Here is a 25,312-nt window from a genome sequence, read left to right on the forward strand (position 1 = left end):
ACAGTGAAATTGAAACAAGACAAATCGGCAGGACCTCGTCCCACAGTGGGTGGTGACTGTGACATGAGCGATTAGTTCAATGCTGTTACTGTTACTGCTACTTCTATTAGTACGGTAATAATCCAAAATAAACACAACACAACCATTATTACTAGAAAACCTCCTCACCATTATACAGTTGTGGATTTGGACCACGGAAATGTGCCTAAATAAGTACTTAGAGAAGGTTACAAATAGAAGCGGAGGAAAGGATAGGCCAAGAAAAGCAGAAAATATTTGAGAAAGGGAAGCCAGAAAGCGGAAACTAAGAGGAAAATATTTGCATTAATTGATATATTGGTCATTACGCGGACAAGTTGTGGCAAATATATTGCTTGAGGGAAGACACCAAAGCCGGACAACTGTCCGTTGCTGTATGCTTTAATAGACAAATTTTGGTGTTTTTCTGACCGAACGCGGAACTTTACTCGACTTTCGGAAAAGCTGTGGGAATAAACACTTAATTAAACCCAGGAACCTCTGTAAAAGCAAGAAAAAGGAAAGAAATCATCATGAAAAATGGACAGCTTTTATTGTTTGGTGAAGTTACATCGAGGTCGATATTTACCTCGCTCTTCCTCTTTACCTTTTAGCAAAACTCGTCCGAGTTTGATACGATAGATCTTCAAGAAGTATTTGCAGATTATTTCAATAACTCTTAATCCCGGCGTCTTCCTTGTTTGATGCTATTCGTGACTCTAGGACGAGTTCCTCTGCAGGACAGTCTCCTTCCTCCATTCAGATGGGCGAGCGGAGTAGCGCTAATTCTCAATATCAACAGGGAACTGACGAGTAAAACCGACTTATAGGCTTGGCGTCCAGGCTGGGCGGCTGGGATCGCGGTAGCGGAGTTGGCTGATCAGCGCGGTAGGTGGCGGACAAAAGCGGACGAGTTGCGGCGACCCCGCCATTCCTGTCAAAGCTTGTCATCTCCTTCTCCACAGGTTGTTGTCGACGTCTTCTTAAATAACGCTGGTTTTTTCAGAAGAAAATACATAGGGAAAAAGCGACTCACAGTACACAAACTGCAAGTAGTGCTACGATCAGCAAAATCAGGAAAATTCCGGTAAGTATGCCGAGTATAATGGTAGCGGTACGGTAACCAGTGTCCACAACGCTCTGAAAGACGTTAGACAAATGAGCAACGGAGCAATAGTAGGACTTCCCTTGTGGAAGCACCGAATTTTTGTCAAATGCTTAGAATATTCTGGAACTAACAGCAGAGTACGGATCCAGAACGCCTCCCTCTTCGTCCTGACAATAAGTGTTCTCCTTGATACCCCATGGGCAGTTTTTACAGTTGTCAACCTAGGTAAGATTCAAAATTGATGCGATAAACAGAGACTGAGGGAAATTGAAGTTATTTTCCAACTTGTCCTCCACTTTGGAAACTGCACACTTGGAAAAATCCAGTACTGTTGGATCTACAAGCCGCAACACTGGGACTTATCGTCGAAGGTGTGCATGTTAAGTCGCAATCTGGTCCAATAAATGGTCCCGTGCATGAAATCGAATACGAAAGGTAGAGTCTGAAATGATTCTTCAGAAAGTTCGCCAGCGATTTATTGGAATTTACATAAGTTTGATTCTGATCCTTTGCAGTTTTAATCCGTTTTTTTTTTTTTTGAAGGATTTTTAGTCCATTCCGCCTATTTATTTTCTTTTCGAGTTTTTCTCCCATTTTAGTTCCTATTTGATGATCTCGTCGTCGCTTCTATAAATCTCGTCTCATTAACATTTCAATGACTATAAATCGCCAATTTGAATCCATCTCACTTCCTCCATTCACTCTTCAATGAAAAAATAAGCTCTGCACTTTGTTTGGTTTTAGGTCGGAGTTTAGCAGTAGAGCGCTGAATCACGGTATTCGTGTAGAAGAGGCGAAGCTTCTAAGCCAGATATTTGCACATGTGGTAAGCGTTCATTGTCAGTTTAGATTCCTACCAAGGATGAAGAACCTGCATGACGGATCCATGAGCTGGTTAACGAATGAAAATATTTGATTGACGACGTAGTTAGTACAATGGATACATGCTGTGCTCATGTTCATCCAGAGGCGATGCATCGGAATCTGCGCTTTTTTCGAGTGATTCACGATTCCCTCGCTCGCCTTCTGCATTTGCGTAGTCGAACATGCATTGCGAAGTACGCGTTGGATGACGAGAGTCACGACCGATGCGCGTGCTCCTGAAGGGGTGTCCGAGCGCGCATTTCCCCTGGTCCCCGAAGCATGCGGAGTCCCCATTTACGTATAGTTTTCCATTGCTCGTGTTCTTGTCGTTGTTTTCTCTCAACTTTTGCTCCTCAACGTGTGCGCTTCAGACTAAGCAGCTTGCGGAGTGCCGCGCCGCAATCCCTTTCAAGGCGGATACTACAGCGGAGGCTACCGTGACTTTTTTTCGTGGCGCCGGATAGACATGAGTACCGGCGGCGAAAAAGATGCCGATGTGATTACAAAATGTTAGGTTTAAGAACCGTATGTGCTGATTGGTAACTAAAAATGTGAAATGAAAATACATTAGCGGAGAATGATTAGTGGTCGACGTCTGATCTGAAGTTGCCTATTTCCTGTAAAGTACATCGCCTTTTTCATCATCAACGGGATAAATCAATCCACATGGAAAAATAACTGCAGGAATCTGAAGTCTTACGTAGTTCCAAGCAGTTTTCCTTGATAAGCATGTTGTTGAGCCATACTCTGAACTCCACCGACAGCTGGAAGCGTATCCGACAATGGAACAACGAAAGTATCCACATGGGTGAGCGTTTCCACAGCTATCAGTGAACCGTCGGCCTGGTTAATCACTGGCCCAAGGTGGTGCGCGAAAATGTCGATGGCCGACTAAATTCTTATTATTTGAAATAAGAAGGAAAATATTCCTCTCTAAATTGCATTAATTCCTTCTGTCCAGTCACGTGACTTGCTAGTAACTTACTGGTTTGCTCGGCAATTGCACCACGTAGTTCTGATCCCATCCATTTCGTTGAATGGCAGGTAGCTGACCATTGGAATCGAGTGTGACGAATTCAGTTGCGAAGTAGCGTACGGATGTGCTGCAAAAACTGGGGAATTTCGCAAAACCAACGGAAAATCTCCTAATTCTTGCTTATGAAGATGAAGAGTTGATTAAATTGTAATTTTTCTGCTTAGCGATATGTATCCTCAAAACAATAGCACCTAATAACAATAGCGTCTTGAAAGGGAGCCAATCACGTCATTATTGGTCTATCGATTGGAGAAGAAAGAAAAGGGACAACTAAAGGGAAGATGACGTTTTTGAAACCATTTTTCCAGAAACGGTACGACTGAAACAGATTAAGGAAAGATTCTGCTGTGTTCTGAAATAGCCACCCAAAAAATCACATCTGAACCGTGACTTATTATTTTTGGGTGAACTCACTCCGGTGCCGAAATGATAAACGTGAATCCGAAATAGCATGCTGGTGGTCGATTTAAATAGTTACAAGATTTCTCCGGTGGGCAGACACACGTCCAACCATTCGGCAAAGCCGACTGAGGATTAGAGTAGCCTCGCAACTGGAACTGAATCGTCACTCCGCTGTTGTTCTCGACGTTGCTCTGTAACGCTAGGCATCAGGGTAGACTGACCGATTCACTGTAGTCGAAGTAACTGTGTGAGGAGCTTACGTTTGAGGTGATATTATAAGGGGTGAGGATCTGTCTAACCACTCCTCTGGACATTCCTTCCTGAGGAAACGAAGGATTCGCGCCGTTCAGACCATTTTGATCATTTTGATTGAAGTGGAATTGGGCAAGGGTAAGTGGTATTAGACAAGATAATCGAAGAATCATCCTGAAAATTCGGAATTTCTTTCGCCAGAATGGAGATCGGTAATACTGCGAGAACGTTTCTAGGAAAGATCAAAACAGGAAATGAACAATGATAAATGATAAATGAATAATTAATGCTCAGGAGATGAATGAGAAAATGAAATGATCTGCCATCTCATAGCGGGAGCATTCGCTACGACGACGATGGAAGAAATACGAAAAGGACACAAAAAGAAATATACATATAACAGCACTATTTAACAGAAATGACGGGCATCGGAATGGCTAACATTTGACCTGCGAAATAAGCGAACAATGCTAGACAGATATTTGGAGCTGTCAAAAGAGAAAAAATAGCAATAAAAATCTGTGTACTCTTTTTAAAAGGGGAATTCCGTTGCTTCGTTGTGAAAAAAAAAGTTATGTATTTGCTCAAATACGAAAATGTATTTCAAATGTTGCGGTATTTCCGAAAGGTTCAACTGAGAATTCATTACAAAAATTCAAAGAGATGCTGGAAACGGCAATCCCTTTCTGAATTTCATCACCACATTGGAATTTTTGAAGAAAACTCCCAATAAGATGTGAGTCACAATTGCGAAGTGCCGAAACATGCACACTGATAAGCTATCAAGCATGAGAAAAGAAAATCAATATTTCAGAATCAACATGGAAAACTTCACATGGGAGGCATGGGACAAAAGATCCAGGGAGAATTACAATTTTTTCTGCAATTTTTTTTTTCAAATTTCGTAATTTCCAGATCGGAATTGTCTTAAGATGGTTTTCGTTCCCGAAATTTCCTTGCTTGGCATCTGTTGCACTCAATGCGTGCGTATACAATAGCGAACATTGACACTTTCTAAGAGAGATTTTTCCAAAATAATGTGGTTAGGTATGCAAACAAAAAAAAACCAGTTGCGGACGTTTTTCCGGTATTTCTCCCCGCACTCCGGTCGTTAATTCTGCTGTGAATATTGATTTCAATTATAATGAAGGGACATTAAGGGAAGCAGGAAAAAAGTGCATTGCTGGTGTAGCCAGGTGAAAGTACGAGCTCTTAGAATCCCGCTGTAAATCGATATTCGCAGCTTCGTTTGGTGCTATAATTACGGATGAAGTATGGTTTTCTATTAAAAACGGTAACTTTAACTTCATAGCCACCTGGGCGAATAAGTTGATTAGAAGACGTTTCCCGTTTGTATACGAAATCAAAACTTATTGGCGCCGTGAAAAGGGAAAAAACGGAAGGAGTATGTAGAGCGTTGACTCAGAAAATGGTTTTACGCACTAAAGTCCATTTTATAACATTTTTCCCTCCGCTCCTTTCCTGTCAGTGCTAATGAGCAGATTCCGAGGGCGGAAAACATCATGGGATTGCGAAATAAATACTTGTTCAGTCGTGAACAAGTATGTTAGCAATACAGTTTCGTGCATATTTTTCTTTTAGCGATAAACATCGAACATGAGAAATGGAAGATAGATTGTTATTTTTCTACTATTTCAGCGTTTCTTATTTTGTACATACACGCCTCTGTTTACACTTTTATCCACACAAAATTTCATAAATGTTTCTCCTTGCTTCATGTTTAAATTCTACATTTCGATATTAAGTAATGAAACTGGTTGGGAGCAGATAGGCGAACCAATGAAGTAGGTAGAGATAGTTGAAATCTTTTTTGAACGCTAGAAACGGTATCGACATTGAGAACCAGTTCTATAAAATTTGCTGCAGCCCTGCGTACAGTAATTAGAAATTGTTAATTTCGAGAGGAAAAAAATGAAGCACGAGATAGAGCGGATCTTTTTTTTCAAATAAATTTTTAGGAGAGAATTCAAAGCTGCTTCATTTCATGTCACTTCACCTTTTCATACAGGGCAAAGTTTTGGTTTTATTTTGCAAGAGCAAAATAAAACTAAAACTTTGCCCTGTATGAAAAGGTGAAGTGCATGCATGCAATAAGCAAAAAAGACAAAGAACTACTTAGGAGAAACTAGAAAACAGAAAATCAGCTGCAGTGACACTGCGTAAGTTGCCAGTTAGAGCACTGCTGATAACTGAAGAGAACCCAGTCGTTATCGCAAACAAGGAGAGCAAACAGTGTCACGAGATAAATGACTACACACTAACAGTAAAGGGTTTCAAAACACGCAATTATTCGCAAAGAAGCAACGACGAGAACTGGTCCCCATTGATTTTTCCAAAAACTTACTCTCGTTCGAAGCAGCCCAGAAGTATTTAAAGCAGAAAACTTTTAAATTGGATCGTTTCTTTTCTTTGATTTAACGTTTATTTCCTTTCAGAGGTGAGTATAGGAAGACCTTCTTTGTTTTTTTTTTCGAGGCTTAGTTGTCGCAAAAAAGATCAGGAGAAATTTCGAGGAAGCATACACACATATAACGTAGAAGTTCATTCGAATGATAATACGATTATTCGAGAATCGGCTAAAACGCCGAATAGGTGTGCCAGAAGTACACCACCATTATAAAAATCTATTTTACACGAACTGAGATAGGATTTCCGGATTTGAATTTTTTGGATTGTTCGAGAAGAGCCATTCTGACGTAACCACCCACATAGTAGAATACAGAAGGTCCTCCCACGTAAAATATTAGAAAAATTTGGAGAAGTGCAGAAACTTCCAGTGATTCTAGCTATAGCAACAATTTTAGGCAAAAACTGTGCAGCCATTGAAAAGCATCTGTCTGAGTCATCGACTTTGTGTTAGTGGACGACAAACCTTGGAGGTAAACAATAGGAGAATGTAGCGTCTAGACAGGCTACGCTAACGGTTGACGGAGATTTTCGAGGATTTTCTGAAAAGGAAGGGCATCTATAAGGAAGTTTTTGTATGATAAAAGATGCAAAGCGTCTCCACAAAATATCCAAGGATTAGGGATGCTCTAACAGATCAATCGATTGTTCAGAAATAACACCTAAAACGAGCGATTCTCTGCAGATGTCGGTCATTTAACTGCTTTTCGTGCGGCAATGATAACTAGAGAAAAAACGGAGGACTAAAATCGACCAAAAAGGGGCGACGAGTAACCAGGGGAGCAGAGGGGAGGTATAAAATCGACAAGAATTAACGTTGAGATATAAACTTTAGGCATGATAAATTAAGGATTATGTGTACCTCTTTTGACTTCGTTTGGGGTCTGCTGTTTTATTAGCCAACAATAATAAGATATTCTAACTTTCCTGGCTTCAAACACCCCTGGTTTTTTCGCTGACCATTTCACACTTAGATCATCCAATTCCGAGACTAACTGAAAAAGGAGTAATCCTTAGGAGAATTATTTATCTATTTACAATTCCGATGAATACAGAGCAAAAACTAATTGCAAAAGAACTAACGACAGATAATTTAGTTATTACACGACGAATACTTCAAAGAATAGGAAAGCAACGGTATTCAACACAATTCCGTCAATAGAACATCAGACGGATTAAAACGATGAAAAGGACTAAAAAAAGGATAAAGGATCTGGCTTTAATCAATCCGCCTGGGATGCGCCACCACGTTCACTTCAATTCAGAATCGTTTGAGGTTTAAGAACGTGTAACTGGCCTGTACAGTAACTTGCGGTGGCTAGCCGATAAGTCAAATCAGTGTTTTCATCCTCGCAGACAAGTTTGGTACCAATTTATCGACCCCAGGGGATGAAAGGCTTGGTGACCACTAGAGCGGATTCGAACATGCGATCGATCGTGCAGGAAGCGGAATCTCTAACCGCTACACTACACCGGCCCAAAGCGATGGAAAAGACCTTAATATTTCATGATAACTGACACACCTTTCAACCAAATCAATTCTATCGAAATCAAGCGAAACAACTTTTAAATCAATACGGTCAAAGGCGACAATGGTGAGGAAAAACACGAATCTCTTTAAAATAATTTGAGTCATGGAAAGATCTGAAAAGAGCCGCAGAATCGTCACGTTCGCTCGAAAATCAAAAGGCGCTTTCGTATTTCAGAGCAATATTTGCGCAGTAGCAGAAATTGCGCTTCACAAAGAAGTGTCACAAATTCCACTAGTACTCAGATCGATTTAAATTTGAGTCGTCTCATATCTTGGGAAGTGGATTTGGAAAGTATCCTGCGGTTATGTTCGCACGAATGACCGCGATGCACCTGCCGCGCTCCTTTTTCGTTCTGCAACCAACCCCCAGCAGAAGGTGCATTGCGTCCGTATCCAGGCAAACAAGTACCGTTTACAAGAATGTTATACACGAGTGACATTACTTCTAACATAACTCCATAGCGATCGAAAACATAGCGCGAGCGTGTGCACGGACAAGTTTTTCCGAAAAATAATGCGTTTTGCCGCCAACAGGTCACGCTGATTCAACTAAGATTTTCATCTAATGGAGAAGAAAAACCACTTCAACGACTCCTGTGAAATGTTTAGAGATGATTTATTTGAAATCCACGACGCGAGATGTTTTAGTGAAGGGTCAGATAGCTGTAGCTAAGATTTACGAGCGTTCCGAGGTGATCGCATTGACGAAAGAGAGACTAAGAGAATTCTGGCTTCTTGATCACCACACATACAATGCGGATATAGATCATACTGAATGGAAGGATGACCATTGCGTTTCGTTCGAGCCGCATTTTCCCGCAACCAGTAGAGATCTTCCAATTTTGTTGAAAAGTAATTGCAACAATTTCTCAAGAATTTTCCATGTCGAAGAATGTGACCTTGAGAAGGTGATACCGGCACAAAGCTTCGAACAGTACGAGGAGGCAACTGACAGAAATGTAAATGAATGGCTGTCATTTAGACACTAGAGTAGCTAGCGAAACAAATGAATCATTTCAAATTGTCCAGAAGTGTTTCAGAAAATGGAGGTACATTCAGAGGGTAGAAAAGCGGGTGCATAGTCCTCAAGGTGCACATTGGATTGCCAGAAATACTTATCAAAGAATTTCAAAGGATAGTATTACAAGCACATACGCATATTGATCAGAAACCTCAAAAAACATGTAGTATAGATCACGAATACGGTAGAAGGCATGTGAATTCTAAACCATAGATCTGCGAAGAAAACAGTCCGCAAGTGCAACTGAATTTCTTCTTTGGAAGCGACTTGCGACTTTCCAACTCAACCATGTCAGAACATTCAAAAACAGCTGCGCTCATTAGTCTCGGAACATTCAGGGGAACGTTCCGCGCCTTTTTCGTCGTCCGTCTGCCAGCCCGTATTGTTCGTTCACCTGAGGAACTGTCGCCCGCGATGAATATAGCGACCTCAGCTGAGGGATGAGGCAAACAATACAATGCATCAACAATTAGCTGCACTTCTCCTAAGCCAAGGTTACTGCTACTTATTTATGTAATTTCCACGTGAGAATTGCTTTTTTTTAATTAATAGTCCTTGATCGCATAAAAAATCAAAAGTGTTTAGGAATTTTCCCAGTTTTCCGATTTTTTTTCGGACGTGATTACTCGTTCGTATTTTCTGTTTATTTTTCGGTTGATGTTGTTTTCCTGCTGTTGTGTGCATAGTTAACGGCAGAATTGTTGGACTAACTTGTCATCAGTCGCTTCCAATTCAAAACTAACAAAAATTCTGCACAGCTCAGTTGGTGGCGGTTCGACGGACCTTCTAGCGTATTCGGCTTTGACTTGAAGCTAATTTGGGATGATGGAGTGTAAAAGGGTTTAGAAAATTTGTCACAACTATAAAAGGGGCAAAGAAATGTTTAAAATAAAGAGGTGATGGTCATACAAAAACATCCTAATTCTTCTTTTAATTGGAATCGACATAGCCCAACGATCCTGTGAACTTCAGTTTAGACCATTTCAAGACTTTGAAAATACTGATACAAATGATACGAATGATACAATGAATACAAATTTCCATAAAATATAAAGTTTTTTAGTTTCAGTATTAAAACCTACGAACTACATCCAGCAAACACTAGAGAGAAAGGTCGGTGTCTTTCGATGAAGGAGTAGCATAAAGGATAAAAAGGATAAAGTTTCTGGTGTTAATCAATCCGCTTGGGATGCGCCCCCACGTTCACTTCAATTCAGAATCGTTTGAGGTTTACGAACGCGTAACTGGCCTATGCAGTGACTTGCAGTGGCTAGTCGATGCGCAAAGTCAGTGCTTTTACCCTCGCAAACAAGTCTGGTACCAATATATCGACCCCGGAGGGATGAAGGGCTTGGTGACCACTAGGGCGGATTCGAACCTCCGATCGATCGTGCAGGAAGCGGAATCTGTAACAGCTACACCATACTCACCACAAAGAGTAGCATATATATATATATATATATATATATATATATATATATATATATATATATATATATATATATATATATATATATATAGCCTCTAGAGTTCTGCAGGAAAACATGAGTTGTGGCCTGTGTACGGCTTAACAACAGTGAAATTGGTCACGATAGTTTCTGTTGTTTTTCAAAACAAACATACCGGGCAGGGCATAGGGTGCTTTTTCTTACAAGAATAACAGAAAAAACAAACTGTGAAGAATCTTCGGGAAATTGCAATGCTGTGGATAAGGCAGGAGAAAGGAAGGAGAGTTCGTTTATGGTAGAGGAGCAAGCAGAGGGTGAGAAAAAATGCTAAGGCAATGACGTAGGAATCTTGGATATTTCTACAAGGAAAATAGGATCTCATAAACACTTGCGAATGGCAACAAATGCACATTATCATATCATAATGATTCGAATATCACCATGAAGAAAGGAGAGGTCTTTAGAAAAGCGGCAACGTTGAGGCAGAAATCGGTTAATCTCGTAGATTTCAGTGGACTTCAAAAGCTTCGCAACACGGTTGGCCATCGGCGCGTAACGCATGAAAATGTGTCTTGTCCGTGGAATGTTTGCATTGGAAATATGGGAAAGAGGAGAATCAAACAAATCTGATGCGGCTGGCGCGGATGAGCGTCGTACAAGCTGAGCGTTACATGCGAGCGCACGGAAATTTATAGGGTAGTTAAGGAACGGAAAAGCGGACCTACGAACGCATTTGTACTGTATTTTTATCTACAGGACACTGTATTTTAGGATTCATATTTGATACGATTACATAGAAGCAATTTCTGGCTTGGAAGACCGCTTGTTGCTAGTAGAGACGAGTTCATTCGTTCATGTATTCATTCATTCATTCGCACATGCACTGTCCGTCTATCCAACTTCAAAATGAGATGAACAAAAGACAGATAATATTTAACTGTCGTCTTCTTGTACTTTTTCTTTCTGCTCCTACTCAGCCATACAAAATCAAAGAAGGATTAATATTCGGGGATATCAAACCATCCGGGCCGGTGTATCTTTTCTAAGACCCACAGATCAAAAGGATTGGCGAAGTGGAAGCAAAGGATTACATATTTGTCTGAAGCGTCCGTCACCACCGTAAAAAAAGACTAGTAGTTCCTAAGAATAAGAGGCAACGACTGGGCTCCAACCGTACAAAACACGAAAACTGGATTATCGGTACTGGACGAGTTGTCTGGTCCTACAAAGAAACCCCACTTTTTGTCCATGTTTAACGTTGATTTAGGATCCGTTTTAGACATGCGAATAGGGTTCCCACTGGTATTCCCAAAGAGACTACGCCGATCACTGAAGAAGGTGAGGAAGAAGAAAGGAAGAAGTATTGAATTTGAGAAAAAAAAATCCGAAAACGAGGAATGAGAAAGTGAGTGGCAAAAAACTCAAAGTAAAAGCTGCATAGTGCGTATTCGGTTAGTAGCAGTTATACGGAACAAATCAGAAAGAAAAAATTATTTACCAACTTTTTTTGTCCTAAAATCCCATAGATGACTTCGAAACTGTTTAACTCAGTTGTATTTGTTCTTATGTTTTGTTGTTTAAATAAAACTCGATAGAAAACCTTTGTCGAGCAAAAAAAGCGAGGGTAAAAAAAAAGGGAATGAGTCTTTCCACTATGATGGAGCCGGATTTATCTATGGGACTTTAGGGTAGTATTTGTCATCGTTTTATCATTTTTTTTTTTGATTGTTTTGTTTTCTGCGCCAAATTCTATGTAGAGTAATAAGAGCCAAGAAGGAATAGAAAAAAGGCGTTTTTTTTCTTGTAATTTTCAGAGTTCTGCTTCAAACGATAGCCACAGATAGCCTTTCGCTACTGTTTTCGGATTTTCTAAAATCAATCACGTCTCTCCAGCAAGTGCCGTGTAATCCGCACCGAGAACACGTCAATTTGGACTGTTTACTGCACAAACAGGATGTTCTGAATTTCATTAACACTTTCGCAGACGTTTGTTTGCTCCAAGCTCGTCTCCAATTGGTGAATCGGTGCAAATATTAGGTTGAGATTAGATGGTATGGTCGCCTTGAACAGTTTCTATCAGTAAGTATAGAATACGCAAGGCGTCCGAATAAAATGTCACTAGTTCGATGCAGTACAGATGCAAAATTAGTGAAAGAATCAGCCAGAATCGAGATTGAAGACTACACGTTATATGAAGGGCTCTTAAGTGAGATTTGACGGATTTTATGTGGTATCCGGACAGTGCGAAGGGAAAAGTGACTCTGTTTCTGGCTGCCCCTTGGTGTATCGTGTGGAGGTGTCGAGTCGAGAAAAATGCACGACGAGTCATCGGCCATATTTGCGTTGCAAATGGTTGTCTTCTAGCGCACTGAGCGTGACTCAGCGTTGCGCGGCTTACGTGCGGATAAGAAACGCTTACGGGACGCAACAGTAACTGCGCGGGTAATTAGTCCAAAATAACAGCGGAAACAGGAAGAATTTGTCATCTGTACGGAATTTTTGTAGGATTTTCAGTTTAATTTCTGCAAATTTAACCACCTCCGAATAGGGTTGACCCTCAAGTTATCTCCATTTCATACGAAATTAAAATATAATGAAAAAACAGCGAATAAATCCATGGGATAAAGGAACTGGGGCACAGTGCGAAGAGAGAGGAGTCCAATAATAATAATCCATGGTAAGAAAAAAAAAGCATTGCCAGACCCAGCGACAACCGATTTTTCGAAACTTTTCATTCTGCAGTCATCTTATTGTGATTGCAGTATAATTACTATAAAGTTATCCATACACTGTTGTACGCTGACAATTTCAGAGTGCGCAGAACGTTAGAGTATTGTTCTGATGAGGAAAATAATTTCTCACCGAACCTCCAGTGATCCTTTAATATCTTTTTTCGTTTCGAGCATTTCGTATCTTCAAGAGTACACGATAAAGTCATGACTCCTCTGAAGATCTAAATCTACGCGCTAATCTCGATTTTTAATTTACCCCTAACTTTTGAGACCTTAATTTTGCTATAATTTTTCCAAAAGAACCAGCGGTGGTTTACAGGCTAAATTTTTTGGTCAGCTGAGTGGATGGAAAAAACCAAAACATTCCAGATGAATCCCAGGCAACCCATCGGGACGAAACGCTTCGACTTCAATGCGTAACTTCGTGTTTTACACGGACATATTCACATCCAGCGGTGGGTTACAGGCTAAATTACTGTCAAAAATACTGACCGACTAATGACTCACAGCGTATCACACACCGGGAAGGGGACAAACGAAGGCAAAAGTGGACGTGCAATGAATACTTACGTGCGCTAACCATAAATAGCTCATCAATAAAGCTAAGGACATTCGCATGCGAAAATCGAAGACTGTACATACGTCGGATGACTCAGACGTGTCTCGTGGATCATGGGGACGGGACAGTTGCAGTTAACGACTTTTCTGCATGACTAAGACTGCAGAATCTGGTTTGCCCGAGACGAGTTGCGCACGTTTCTTTTCTGCAGAAATATGTACTGCGAGCTGATGTCCTTGGAACCGTCCTTACCTACACACTTTTCAACTCTGGACAAATTCCACATGTTACAATGAACAATTGTCATCGTGCAACAGATGCACGGTTTTTGCTGCTGTTTTTTTTCTGCAAGCGCTTTTTGAGAGAATCCTTCAAATTCAAATTTAGAGCCCGTTTCTACGAACCGAAACCTTGAAAACGGGAAAACTGAATATTGAAATTCGGATTGAAATATGACGAAAGCGCCGCAAAGTATGCAGATGGAAAAGCATTGATTAGAAGAATTTGACTCCAAAAAACACCGATATTTCACGGATATTTAGTCCAAAGTTTGTATTAGATATTAAAGTCCATAAAACTGGTGCAGTCGACTTTTCGAGAATGAAACTGATGGGGAAAAGGCGTGCAAAGCTGTGAAAATCCCACCGAAAAAAATCAATTCTATTTTTGAGAGGAAGGGATGGTCTCGCGGTGTTGCTCGAACGCAAGTTATATTTACCTTTTCTCAGTGACACCCGCTTCCCATGGCATGTGAACAGAAAAAGAGGAGGAATTGCGCACACTGTAGTGCTTTACACTTGCGAGAAGTGCGTGTATATGTGTGTGTGTGCGTTTTTCCGAGCTCATCGACTGGCGAGTGCATCGAAATGCGCGTAATTTATCCGCGGAAGGGGGGGGGGACGTCTTGTAACTGTCACGAAATGGCGAAAACGGAGCTCGGTACCTGAGAGGTGTATGTCCTTAGACTGGCATCGTCGTAGCAGGTTTCATGATGTTTGCATAGTATCGCTTACCGCACGCTAGAAAATTTTATCGAATACGTAAAATTCTAGGAGGAAAAAAGAAGCAAATTCCAGAAATTAGATCTCATTTTCAACATTTTTTTCCGCTTTTCGACGTCCTCAGCTGTCCTGAACTGCTGAAACGGAAGGACGTCCAGAAAAGCCAGAAGTAACCAGAGAAAAAAGAATGGAGATAAAGAAATTTACAAATAGAAAATGTAGAAAATGCGATGGTGGATTTGTTGTCGGATTTACAAAGTTGGCCTGCTGAAGCTGAGTGGCGAGGAATCGATATCGCATCGACGATCGAACGACGTCGTTGAATCAAGCGAATAATTCGATGATTCAACAAAAGCGGACGTTATCAAGCAGGGCACCGTTGACTCACATCACTCACTCACGAGAACGCCCACATAGAAGTAAACAAAAAAAGCTGGATGGACTCTGTCTACTGTTCACTGACTAGTTGTGTGCCGCCAAAGACCTCCCGTTTTCCATCTGATTCGTCGACCTGATTCAAGAAGGGAAAAATCCGTTGAGCAAATGATTGTCGCAGTTACGGTAATTGTTGCTGAGTAATATTAATAGAATTAATTCCTAGAATGTTATAAATTTTAACTGCTATTGCAGAATTTCAATTCTTAGATGCTGATGAAAGCGATGCTTTCCTGTATTCTTCCCATATATTTATTTTCTATATTCCTTGTTACAGTTTCACGAAACTTGTACTTTCGAGGCTTGCGTACTTTAATACAATAATGGGTCATAAGAGGCACTAGGTACTAGGGAATGGACATATAAATTATCATTTGTGGATCTCTTCCCAACTTTTTCTTGACTTCATCTTTTACCACATTCACTTTATTTTCACTTTCAAATAGTTCCTTCGGTAGCAAATGCGCTTCTTTCTCGATGGGCTGAATTCAACAGGGCTCTCGAAGATTACGATATTTTTATACATTACATGTACAAAGTTGCAAACAAGACCTTAAAACACAATATTTATCCAACATAAAAAGAATAATTTCCGTGATTTTCACTTCTACTTCGTAGAAGTGACAACAGTAATATTAATAAATAATAATAGCGGATCACTAATAATCCACCCGCTCAAATCTGTGCGCCTCTCGTCGCGGTCTCTCCCCGTAGGGACTTTCGCCGTAAGCTGCCTGCTCACCAACACCGTACTGTTGCCGTTCACGAGGTCCATATGGTCCTGGCACGTACTGCTCGGGCTGCTTCTGCGTCTGCTCGTCGTAGACGGGAGCGAAGATTTCGCTGAGCGCTGCGGCCGCCTGCTGCTGTTTCGGTGTCAACTTTGTCACGAGTTCCTGCCTCTTCGCATCCGCTTGACTCCAGGTCAATTTCTGGAAATTGAGAGAATTCCCAACACACCGACATGTGCTTGTCACGTGATACTTACGCTGTTATCGCCAACATCCTGGTATTCCTTGAAGAATTGCATTAGTTTTGCCATCGCTTCTAGGAGTTCATCTTCGGCTGCTTGCTTTTCTTTCTCCACTTTTTGCTTGAATTGCAAAACCGACTGCTGAATAGGGGATTATCTATCTCAAATCAACAAACAAATAATCAAAAATACAAGTTAACTATTTCAGAAATTGAAGAAAAGAAAATTAAGGAAGAAATAAGATTTGAGATTTAAGACAAATGCTTACTTTGCCAAAAAAAAACTGGTGAAATAAAAATTAATCCTCATCGCAGTCATACTACATCATACTAGAAACTATCTTTTCTAGAATCTCCAACCTTCAAATTCAAAAAAAATTATGTGGTCCACCCCTGAGAAGGTTCTTTTTTCTACTAAGATTTTAATCTCAAGTTTCTTTTTTTTTTCTTTAAATGTCTACTTTCCATTTTCTTTGTTTTCGTGCAATGCAGAAATGCTGAAATTTAATAGGAAAATAGGAAAAATCGCTTACCTTCACATTAAATTTTTCCGCCCATCTAAGAATGTTCGCTTCCCACTGTGAGCGCGTCAAGTCGCGAGTCTGTAATTGTGTTTAATTAACCCCCATAGTTTATCTTGAACGGAGAAGAACTTACGTTGAACAGCTTTTGGAATTCTTGTAGCCCCAGGGCACTAACTCCTTGCAGAAACGGAAAGTTTGGAATCTGCAATAAAATCATTTTCCTAGAGTTAATTATTTGGTCGTAAACCAGTAAGCAATCGGGAAAAATATCCGATTACAAAATATTTAGTGAATATTCGCTCTTCGTTGGAAATTTCAGATTTTCGAGTACAACAGTACAGTACAGTACCATAGTTGTAGTGCGATTATTCATAATCTTGAGATGAACATTTGAAAATTTGAGAGTTTCTGTATGACCTGTGCAATCAAGTATTCAACTCACCTTATTGAAATTCTGCGTTGGTTGAGCTGTCGTATAGACGAGAAAACCTGCCAGAAGCAGAAGAAAATGCATATCGAACACTTTTCGGGTCTGAAAAATATGGGTAAAATCAAACGGTAACATTTGGTTTGGGTAGGATAGAAAAGGAGATCTTCAATTTAGTAAAGAGGAAACTGTAACACAGAAGGTAAACATAGAAAACAACAAACAGGAAATTGTAAGTGGAAAACGAGCACATGTGTAGTGCAAATAATTCAAACAGAATGTTCCGTGCCGATAAGATGTGTTCGAGGAAGAAGCCACATGCATGCATTGCGACAACTGCCCTTAAATATCCACGGAGAATGACCTACATCCGGTCTTGTCCACGGCCCCGAGCACTTTCCCCACAGTTCTCATGTGCTAGAAATTTCTGGCACATTTTTGTAGGTCATCATAGGTCAGACACTGATAACTCGACCGCTGTCACTTAAGGATACAGCTTTAGGCATCTGGAACAGTATCTTGAGAGAAGTGGAAAAATTAATGAAAAAAAATTAATGAGTACCTAAGGTTAATTCTTCCTGGTGTTCAAATGAAGGAACCTCAACAGATGTCCTTACACTTTTTTCGATTCCTAGGTAATATGTGCGCTGTAGTCTTCAATGGGCTAGCTTGCTCAACTTCTGGGTGACCGGAGCAGTCGGATCGTGTACCCCGTTGAGAATTTTCGAGAAATGTTATCACTAATTTGATATCCACGATGGGCACGGGTTTTTTCGCTTTCTCACTCGTTTTGTTTTATTTCACCTGTTTGGTTTCATTTTATGAATTGATTGATTTTTTTTCGCCATGAAAAGCCCGAAGCCCTCATAGTTCCTTCAAAAACCTCTGCTTTCACTATTTTCTTCTCTTTTAATCGTTTAAGTTGTTTTCAGTTGCGGTAGTTGTTCCAGGAAAATAAATACTCGGTTTTTAGTCTGTGAAACTGAAATTGCATAACTCATGCTCCCTCAAAATAGTTGTCCATTGCGAAGTTGTGGAAGAAAAATCAAAAACAGGTTTTGAAGCGCTTGGTTTCTTCCAGTAAACTGCAAGTAGTTTTTCAGAGTGTAAATGCGAGATAAAAGATGTCTGTTAGGGCACAAAAGTGGAGGTGTTTTGATATTTCTTGATCTTGGACTGATAAAGAGGACATCATAGATCATTTCCGGAGAAATCTCTATTTCTCGAATTCAAAAAACCACCTGTTCTGGTCTTCCTCTAACACTGGGCTTCAGACTTCTGTTCTGCTAAGTTTTTTTTTTGTTAGACACCAATCATCCGCTTTTCTTTTTAAGGTTCACTACTTTTTTTGCCGAATACCTCCACAATGGGGAACGGTCAAGAGGTACCCGTATGATGTGCCGCCGCGTATCCAGGAGGCTGATGAGCGTCGTTAATTGCACCGCGCGTTTCCTGATAGCGTCATGATCGCTACAGTAGCCTGGTTGCTCCTCCTGTGCTACGTCTTCAAGAGCCCCGCCCACGCCACCCTCCCCACCCATTTCGCCGCGTCTGCCACTCTTACGGCGATTTTTTTCCGCCGCGCTTACAGCTCTTATGATGCGCTTTTAAAATCGAACGGAAAGGAAAGTACCTGGTGTTAGATGTTGTTCGAAGGTCTACATAAAATGTGCTTGTAAGTTAATATAAAAGAAGGAAAGAATTAAATAGGTTTGTACAAGTGATATGCGATTTAGAAATGCGAGTGAAAATGAAATTACCCAGTTTCGAGTTGTTAGGTGGAAAGCACTCATTCATCTCTGGGAATGCAAGAGATGTTTCAAAAAATATCCCATTGATCAATGTTATGCTATCCTCTTTACTATTTTTCGCTTTCTATGGATTTCTTTTTGCTTATCTAGCTGGGTAAAACTGGCATCCAACGATTAAGGAGGCGCGAATAATGCCTCGCAGACATACATTGTACCTAAAGGTTTATCTGGAAGATACAAAGGTCTCTCCTCGCCACTGATACACCTAACCTTTCATATTGATGTAATGCAGAAAACAGATAGAAATGAAGTGATGAAACGCTGTTGAAAGAGGTTTGAAGAACCATACAAAGTTTTATTATATAAAACTGTATAAAACGTACAAGCAAATATTGAAATATTTGACGTGCCATCTATATGAACATTATATCGAAGTAAATTTTTTAAAAGATAAAATGTAGAAAGGAGTTCAAAGAATGTATACAAAGTAATAAGCGCATAAATTTACTGTTATTATAGGTGCTGCAGTTGAGGTTGAACACGAATCCGCTGAATGGCATCGTGACAAACACATACTTATGCATTGCTAGTTTATATAGAAAACTTAGGGCATGAAATGTGTTAAATTATGAGACGTTTGAAAATATATGCGTGTTATTCTTTTCCCTGGAGCATCTTTTTGAAGTAATTTTTACTTATTCTTCTCCTTTATTCCCAATAATATGCGCTTAGTTTACTATATCCGTACATCAGAATTCGCCTCGGCAATTCGTTCTTCACTCCCTCCTTCAAAATTCGCACTATCCACCGCTTCGTCGCGGCACGAAAGTCGCGCGCGGCGTTGATTAGAGAGCAATAGGGAGGCGGGGTGTAGGTGATCTCAGGCGGTCGTGGAGGATATCTAGCTGGTGGAGCGGCAGCCGTAATTACGCGGAGGCGCGCGGTGCCGAAGGGAGGACAGGAGCGGTCAGCCGGTTTTCACGGGTACTTCTTGTCCCGCACCCCTCCACAATATCGAAATCGCCAATTTTGTTCTTTCGAACTCGAATTCAATTAGAATTTCCAGACCAAAATTATAGTTGATTGTTACTCAGAAACACGTCATCGCAGTATTTCCTGGTATAAATTTTGGACCAAATTCGTTGTGCAGCAGCGTTTTTGTTGTGTCTTTCTGCCTGGATCAAATATCTTTACTCTAAACCTCGCACATTTGCTTTCACTCCCTCAAACATATCAACCGTAGTGACAAAAAAAAGATGAAAAAAATTGTTTTGCCCTCAAATGAAACCTGTCGCCTGCTAAGATAATTTTAAATATACGCTTATTGATAGTCGAATTTAAGCAACAGCCAAGATTGTTAACAAATTTATTATGGCTAACGTTTCGGCGTTGTCGCCTTCGTCAGAGCCTGGAAAGTAAGAACATTTGCAATATATCCTCTCAAATGCCTCATCCAGAACAAGTCATCATCCCCTAGGATATTACACCCGGAAACTAAAACCAAAAAAGCCCAAATCGTTGTGCCTACCTTAGTAGCCGCGTTGCCGTGATGTTAGCGGATATCCGCGTGGTGCTATGATACGCTTATATTTCCGGGTTGTTCTTGAATTCCAATTTGTCTCTGTTTTTGAAATGTTCATTCTCAATCAATTCTCCAATCAATTTTTCTTGTCCTTCATAAACTATTCATAGCTCTTTTTTCCTTTCTTTTGGGAAAAGTTCCGCAGTCATTCATAATTACACACATACTGCGGTGGCTTTGCGGCACAATGATACATCTGGACGAATGGCCCCTGTTGAGTAGGACGGAAAAGAATAATACTAAGTTGAGAACATTTTATTGGGAAATTGTTTTAATTCACTCGCTTGAGTGAGGAAGGAAAAAGTTTTTTTTGTATTGCAGTGGCTAGTGGTATCGTTCAAAAGCGAATTGGGGAGGAAAAGAAAAGAACCGAAGTGAATCTTCTGAAGACCATAGACGAGTGGAGAGAATTCTTCAGGGAACATCAAAGTACTGGCAATAATATCGAGAGGATTATCTGGATTTTTATTACAAACTCAATGACTTAATTATTTTTATCACGTCTATATTTATGGTGGCAGATCATTTGATTCATTTTCAGGTGTATACATGGACCCAAGCAAGTGAGCTGAGAAAGACCTCATGAGAGAATTAAAGGCATCACCCCACGAATCTGCGGTGGTGCAGGTTTCAGTGGGTTATGCCTACACGGAGTCGTAGATTATGGAGAGAAGGGTGATTCCGTCTATTTCTTCCTAACTAACATAAAAAACGGTCCGGAAGATACGACTTCGGGCGTCCTGGCACACTATTTTCTACAACGAGTTCGATTGGAGCGCGCCAGCCTTGTGCACGCGCCGCATCTTCAGAGCCGTTTTTACGGCAATTAGGAAGAAATGGACGGAATCACTCCCTCTCCATAACCTACTACCTCCCGTATACGAATACTCCATCTGAAATCTGTACCACTCAGATTCGTGGGTGATGCCCTTAAAGCGGAAGTAGGAGAAGGCAGCGATAGCGCTCGGCAAAATCTACGTTCCCCAGGATGTCCCACGAGCCCCACCCAACCATCCCCACGTAGATCGACCGTATTCACCGTACAGTCCACGTTGGTGCTGTATCGGTATCGGTAGATATGGACCGTATCCGTTTTATCCAATGGACTATGAACCATAGCGGAACGGTGAAGACATGACCTATGACATTATTCATCAAGCAATGAAGATTTCTAAACGTATGTTTCATTAGTATTTCTTAAACAATTTCTGTCTTATATAGACAATTATGTTTGCATGGGCGACCGCGACGCGACCGTAACAAATCCGTATCCCTGGTCCTCCGCTCGTTGCAAATGAACGCTAGATGCAGTTGCGTGTGAAGGAACTGCACGCCTGCACCCTTGTGGAAAATATTCCAACATTTAGTAGGTGGAATGGAACATTAAAAAAAAACTCTGTAGGGAGCTTGCTTTAAGAACAGCAGAATATAATTGTTTATTTGTGTGCAAAAATGACAAAAATATTTAATAAATATATACACGCTCTTAAAAAGTGCTATAGAAATTGAGGAAAATCTTTAGATCGAACGTACAGTAAAATTCATATGGACTTCAGATGTGAACCAGTTTTAGGTTAATTTTCCATTCACGTGGGTAAGTTCTTTCTAAAATTCCCCGCTGTGCCTAGGCAAGGTGAAGTTTTGTTCCTGGTGATTTATCCAGAGATTTCGTGCAATCCAGAGTCCCGATCACCTATGAAGAGCTCGCCTTCGTCACTATCCTCGATTGTCTTCTTTTGAAAAGATCGTTGGACGGTTGAAGACCAGGGAAGATATACTTTATGATTTCGTGGATCTTTTTCCGAATAGGGTCACATAGATCCTTGGTGAAAATAATCATTACAAACCTGAAAAAATTGTTCTCGCCCGTGCTGTAGAAAAAAAAAAGACAAAAAAAGTCGAAAAATTTTTCTCACCCATCTATCGTATATAAAGCTATCCATATGAAAGAGAAGCACAAAAATTTCCACCAGTTGTTGGAGGATAGTCCAGACAGCACTTGCGCAAACAACATGTCGACAAGGTAGAGACAGTCTTGAGAGACTTTCTGTAGTTTTGCATTTTTCTCATGACACCGAAATAATCCTCCAGTTGCAGAAAAAAAAACGAAACAGAAGGCACCTGTGCAAAAAGCACTCGATTTCGCTTCATTCTCTTTGTGCTTTCTGAGTTAGACAGAACTGTGTTTGATCTCTAAAAATCCTAGGAATAATGTACTGTAGCGGAATAAAGCGAAGATTGGCATACTGTAAGCATAATCAGCTTCACGAAAGTGATGGTGTTTAGAATAAACATAGTCGCAGTGGAGATGTACACAATCAAACCGATATCCTTAAAAGTATCTTCAGATTTTTGTTGACCGTCTCCTTGCCAAATGAGGAAATCTTCGTGAAATACATAGCCGACACCGTCTGAAAAAAACCACTCAAAAAGTAGCGTAATTTTCGAAACGATCTTGGCGATCTTGCGAAACGAGAGCTGGTCCCCAGCACCCTTCCCTCTTCATTGTTACTTGTTTTCTAACCATACAATAGTTTCGAATATCTCACATCAAGGAATATGTAACTAAAGTTGAATATTTCTATGAGGATCAATTCTCGCTGCGACAAATGCTCGGATATTGGTTATGAAAGGTGTTTGTCATGAATATTTTGAGTTTTTCTGCAATGTAGCCTACATTTAGGCAGATTCGTTCAATAACGCTCCGGATATTGTGACTATCCCACTGAGGAGCCTCAGTCAGTGAGTGGAAGGTTCTTTTCCGTTTAGGGCCGCTGTAACACCAGAATGATAGAGGAGCCGCTGTAGCCAGTATCCACAAACCACTGTAACACCTGGATTTTCGAGCAGTTTGCTTTGCTTTACTCCGATGACCAGAGATAAACTTTTTTGAAATGCCAAAATAAAAAGAATGAAAGGCACTGAGGTCGTCACGTGTTTCTCCGAAAGTAAGAGCGGCTTCCAAAAAGGCGGCGGGGAAAAAAAAACAACTTGAGTGACGAGAAGATTCCCTACCAAGTAGTGCGAGATGCATGAATTAAATATCAATTATTCATAAGTCCGTAGACGTACCTAACTGGGAGACTCCCAAGTAATCAGCCCTCCCCGTCGCACCCGTCAACCAAGCCCGACGTGGGTCCCTCCGTCATTCATTTTATATTGGACGTATAACAAGAATTTCTTCCTTAGATTCTTTTTTCTTTCAAACCGAGGTTTGTGTTTCGCTAATGACCGAGCTGTAGAATGTTTGATTAAGGCCAACATACCAGGAATCTGACGTGCTGAGAAAATCTGAAGGAAAAGCTAGAGATAGGGTTGTAGATTGCGGGATCCGGGGTGGTTCACCTCATCTCTTCCAAGTCAAAAAAGCTGCTTGGAAGACTCTGTTTTTATGCGACGATTTCAGTTGTAACGCGTTACATTTGGATGCGCGCCGCATCCAAATGCGAGCGGTCGAAGATCTGTGATGTCTTCTTGCCAGCCTCTTCAAGTGAAACATATAAATAGGCTGCTGAGGGGACAGAGCATTTATATAGAGGAGCGTTCTGTCGTACCTCTTGAAGGATCTAAAGTGGTTCCCTTTTCGCTTTTTTTTACGACGATTAGGGAGAGAATAGCGGAGGAATTATCGTGCACACAATAATCCAGCAAAGCAGTGAACATTTAAAATTTGAACTTACTGAGAAAATAGACGACCGCTAAGGCGAGGGTACCGATCCAGCATAGGACCACTAGCACCTGAAGCACTGCTGAACGTAATTATTTTTTTCCTAAAAAATGCGGCAAGACCCATCTTTTACCAAGAATTGCCGGAAGTTCTCGACAAAAATCGACAGATGCTGGCAAAATAGTTTTTTTTTTCAAAACTATTGTTCCTTTTTGTTTTAAAGAAATGAAGAATTGACGGAAAAATCAAAAGAATCACCAAAGTGTTCCGAAGCGTGCAAAGTCTATTATAGACATGAATCGAAAACGAAGCGATGAGCCGGTTCACCGAAGCGAGAACCTACGAAGCACATTGTTCAATGCAAAATATCTATTCCGAGAAGACAAAATCAGAATTTCTGGACAACTGCCACCATTACCTGCGTTATGACTCCGCCCAAGTAGACCATACCACCGATGACGTCGCCGAATATCAAACCTACTATCGGTGGCAAGAAATACGAACCTCTGCAAAAGCGTGTTCTTATCATAGTTCACGAAATTGATCATTACTTAGGTTTTTCGTGAGAGATTTGTGGACTGTTTACCTGAATGCTGTTGGTGTACACCAGAAGAGGAAGACAAAACAAGTGATGAGGTTAAAAAGCGCCTTCGATGCGCATAACGTCAAAAATGAACTACGAGTCTTACGTCGTCGTAGCACGCTTACGAATACGTAAGCGTTTGCGGCCACACCAAGCGGCGCAACCTAAAAGGAAGGAGATGAAATTTGGCCGATCAATAAACATTCTATACATCAGCTGTGGATGATCGCTGCAATACTCTAACCATTTAAAAAAAAAGACTACTGATACAACTGCCATGCCTTATTTATCTAGTGAAGCTTTTTCAAATTCATATTCCTAACTGTGTCTATCATATTTTTAACTCACCGCACCTTTATTTATTATCATCTCATTTTTTATCGCTGTCATGTAGCGTCCATATGGGTCCCTTCTTGGCGTCTACCACGTGTCAACACGTGTCTGCACGTGCAAGACACGTGTTGTCACGCGTGCTCGTTGTATTTGGCGACACGTGACACTTGCTGAGGAGAGAAGTATAAACAGACAGCGACGGCTACGAGCATTCCACCATCATGGAACTGACACTGTTTTGAAAGCTCGACTTTCAGTGAGCCACGGCATAGTATTGATAGCATAGTACGATGTCGTGTTGATTTTTAATGAGCTGTGCACGAGGTTGTTAAACGCTGTTCTGTACAGTACGGTAAAGAGACTTACCACCGCCAAAACAACACCAGCAAGTGTGTGGATGTCAAGCTGATCTGTGTTTTTATCATTCATTCCTGAAAGAAAAGTCTTTTGAGGAAGTCTGAATTGGAAAAATAGGATCTAGAAGGTGACACACGACAATTTGGAGAAATTAATGGATGCATTTACGGCAATATCTCAGCTTTGTAACTTTCATGGCACTTGGAGTGAATCTAAAAAGAGTTATTCGTCGCTCTAAAGTGGTCCAGTTGGTTTCTTTGCACTCGATATCACTTAGTACTG

General features: G+C 40.7%; 2 protein-coding genes across 4 annotated transcripts in view; one reads left to right on the forward strand and one right to left on the reverse strand.

Moving 5' to 3' along the window:
- RB195_001465 (uncharacterized protein) overlaps positions 1-25,312 on the reverse strand; it is a gene marked incomplete at both ends in the record, with an annotated part of 34,880 nt that overhangs the window by 1,129 nt on the left and 8,439 nt on the right. The window contains 20 exons of one of the 3 annotated variants that reach the window (XM_064198251.1): positions 843-1,000; positions 1,055-1,158; positions 1,258-1,347; positions 1,412-1,568; positions 2,691-2,881; positions 2,976-3,093; positions 3,441-3,619; positions 3,689-3,854; positions 6,574-6,649; positions 6,970-7,102; positions 9,960-10,065; positions 14,342-14,357; positions 14,412-14,417; positions 14,607-14,666; positions 15,577-15,766; positions 15,823-15,948; positions 16,340-16,408; positions 16,464-16,532; positions 16,773-16,862; positions 18,146-18,298. In XM_064198251.1, the coding sequence (XP_064054130.1) occupies positions 843-1,000; positions 1,055-1,158; positions 1,258-1,347; positions 1,412-1,568; positions 2,691-2,881; positions 2,976-3,093; positions 3,441-3,619; positions 3,689-3,854; positions 6,574-6,649; positions 6,970-7,102; positions 9,960-10,065; positions 14,342-14,357; positions 14,412-14,417; positions 14,607-14,666; positions 15,577-15,766; positions 15,823-15,948; positions 16,340-16,408; positions 16,464-16,532; positions 16,773-16,862; positions 18,146-18,298 (2,257 nt within the window). Of the gene's footprint in view, positions 1-842; positions 1,001-1,054; positions 1,159-1,257; positions 1,348-1,411; positions 1,569-2,690; positions 2,882-2,975; positions 3,094-3,440; positions 3,620-3,688; positions 3,855-6,573; positions 6,650-6,969; positions 7,103-9,959; positions 10,066-14,341; positions 14,358-14,411; positions 14,418-14,606; positions 14,667-15,493; positions 15,767-15,822; positions 15,949-16,339; positions 16,409-16,463; positions 16,533-16,772; positions 16,863-18,145; positions 18,299-24,175; positions 24,264-24,343; positions 24,505-25,039; positions 25,105-25,312 lie in introns of those variants that run through there. The other 2 variants (XM_064198249.1, XM_064198250.1) reach the window with 2 other exon arrangements.
- RB195_001466 (uncharacterized protein) lies at positions 8,250-8,627 on the forward strand (the record flags this gene model as incomplete). The annotated part of the gene is made up of 1 exon (XM_064198252.1): positions 8,250-8,627. One exon carries the CDS (start codon positions 8,250-8,252, stop codon positions 8,625-8,627), a length of 378 nt encoding a protein of 125 aa, XP_064054132.1.

The sequence above is a fragment of the Necator americanus genome, chromosome IV, assembly GCF_031761385.1.
Source record: "Necator americanus strain Aroian chromosome IV, whole genome shotgun sequence".
NCBI classification, from domain to species: domain Eukaryota; kingdom Metazoa; phylum Nematoda; class Chromadorea; order Rhabditida; family Ancylostomatidae; genus Necator; species Necator americanus.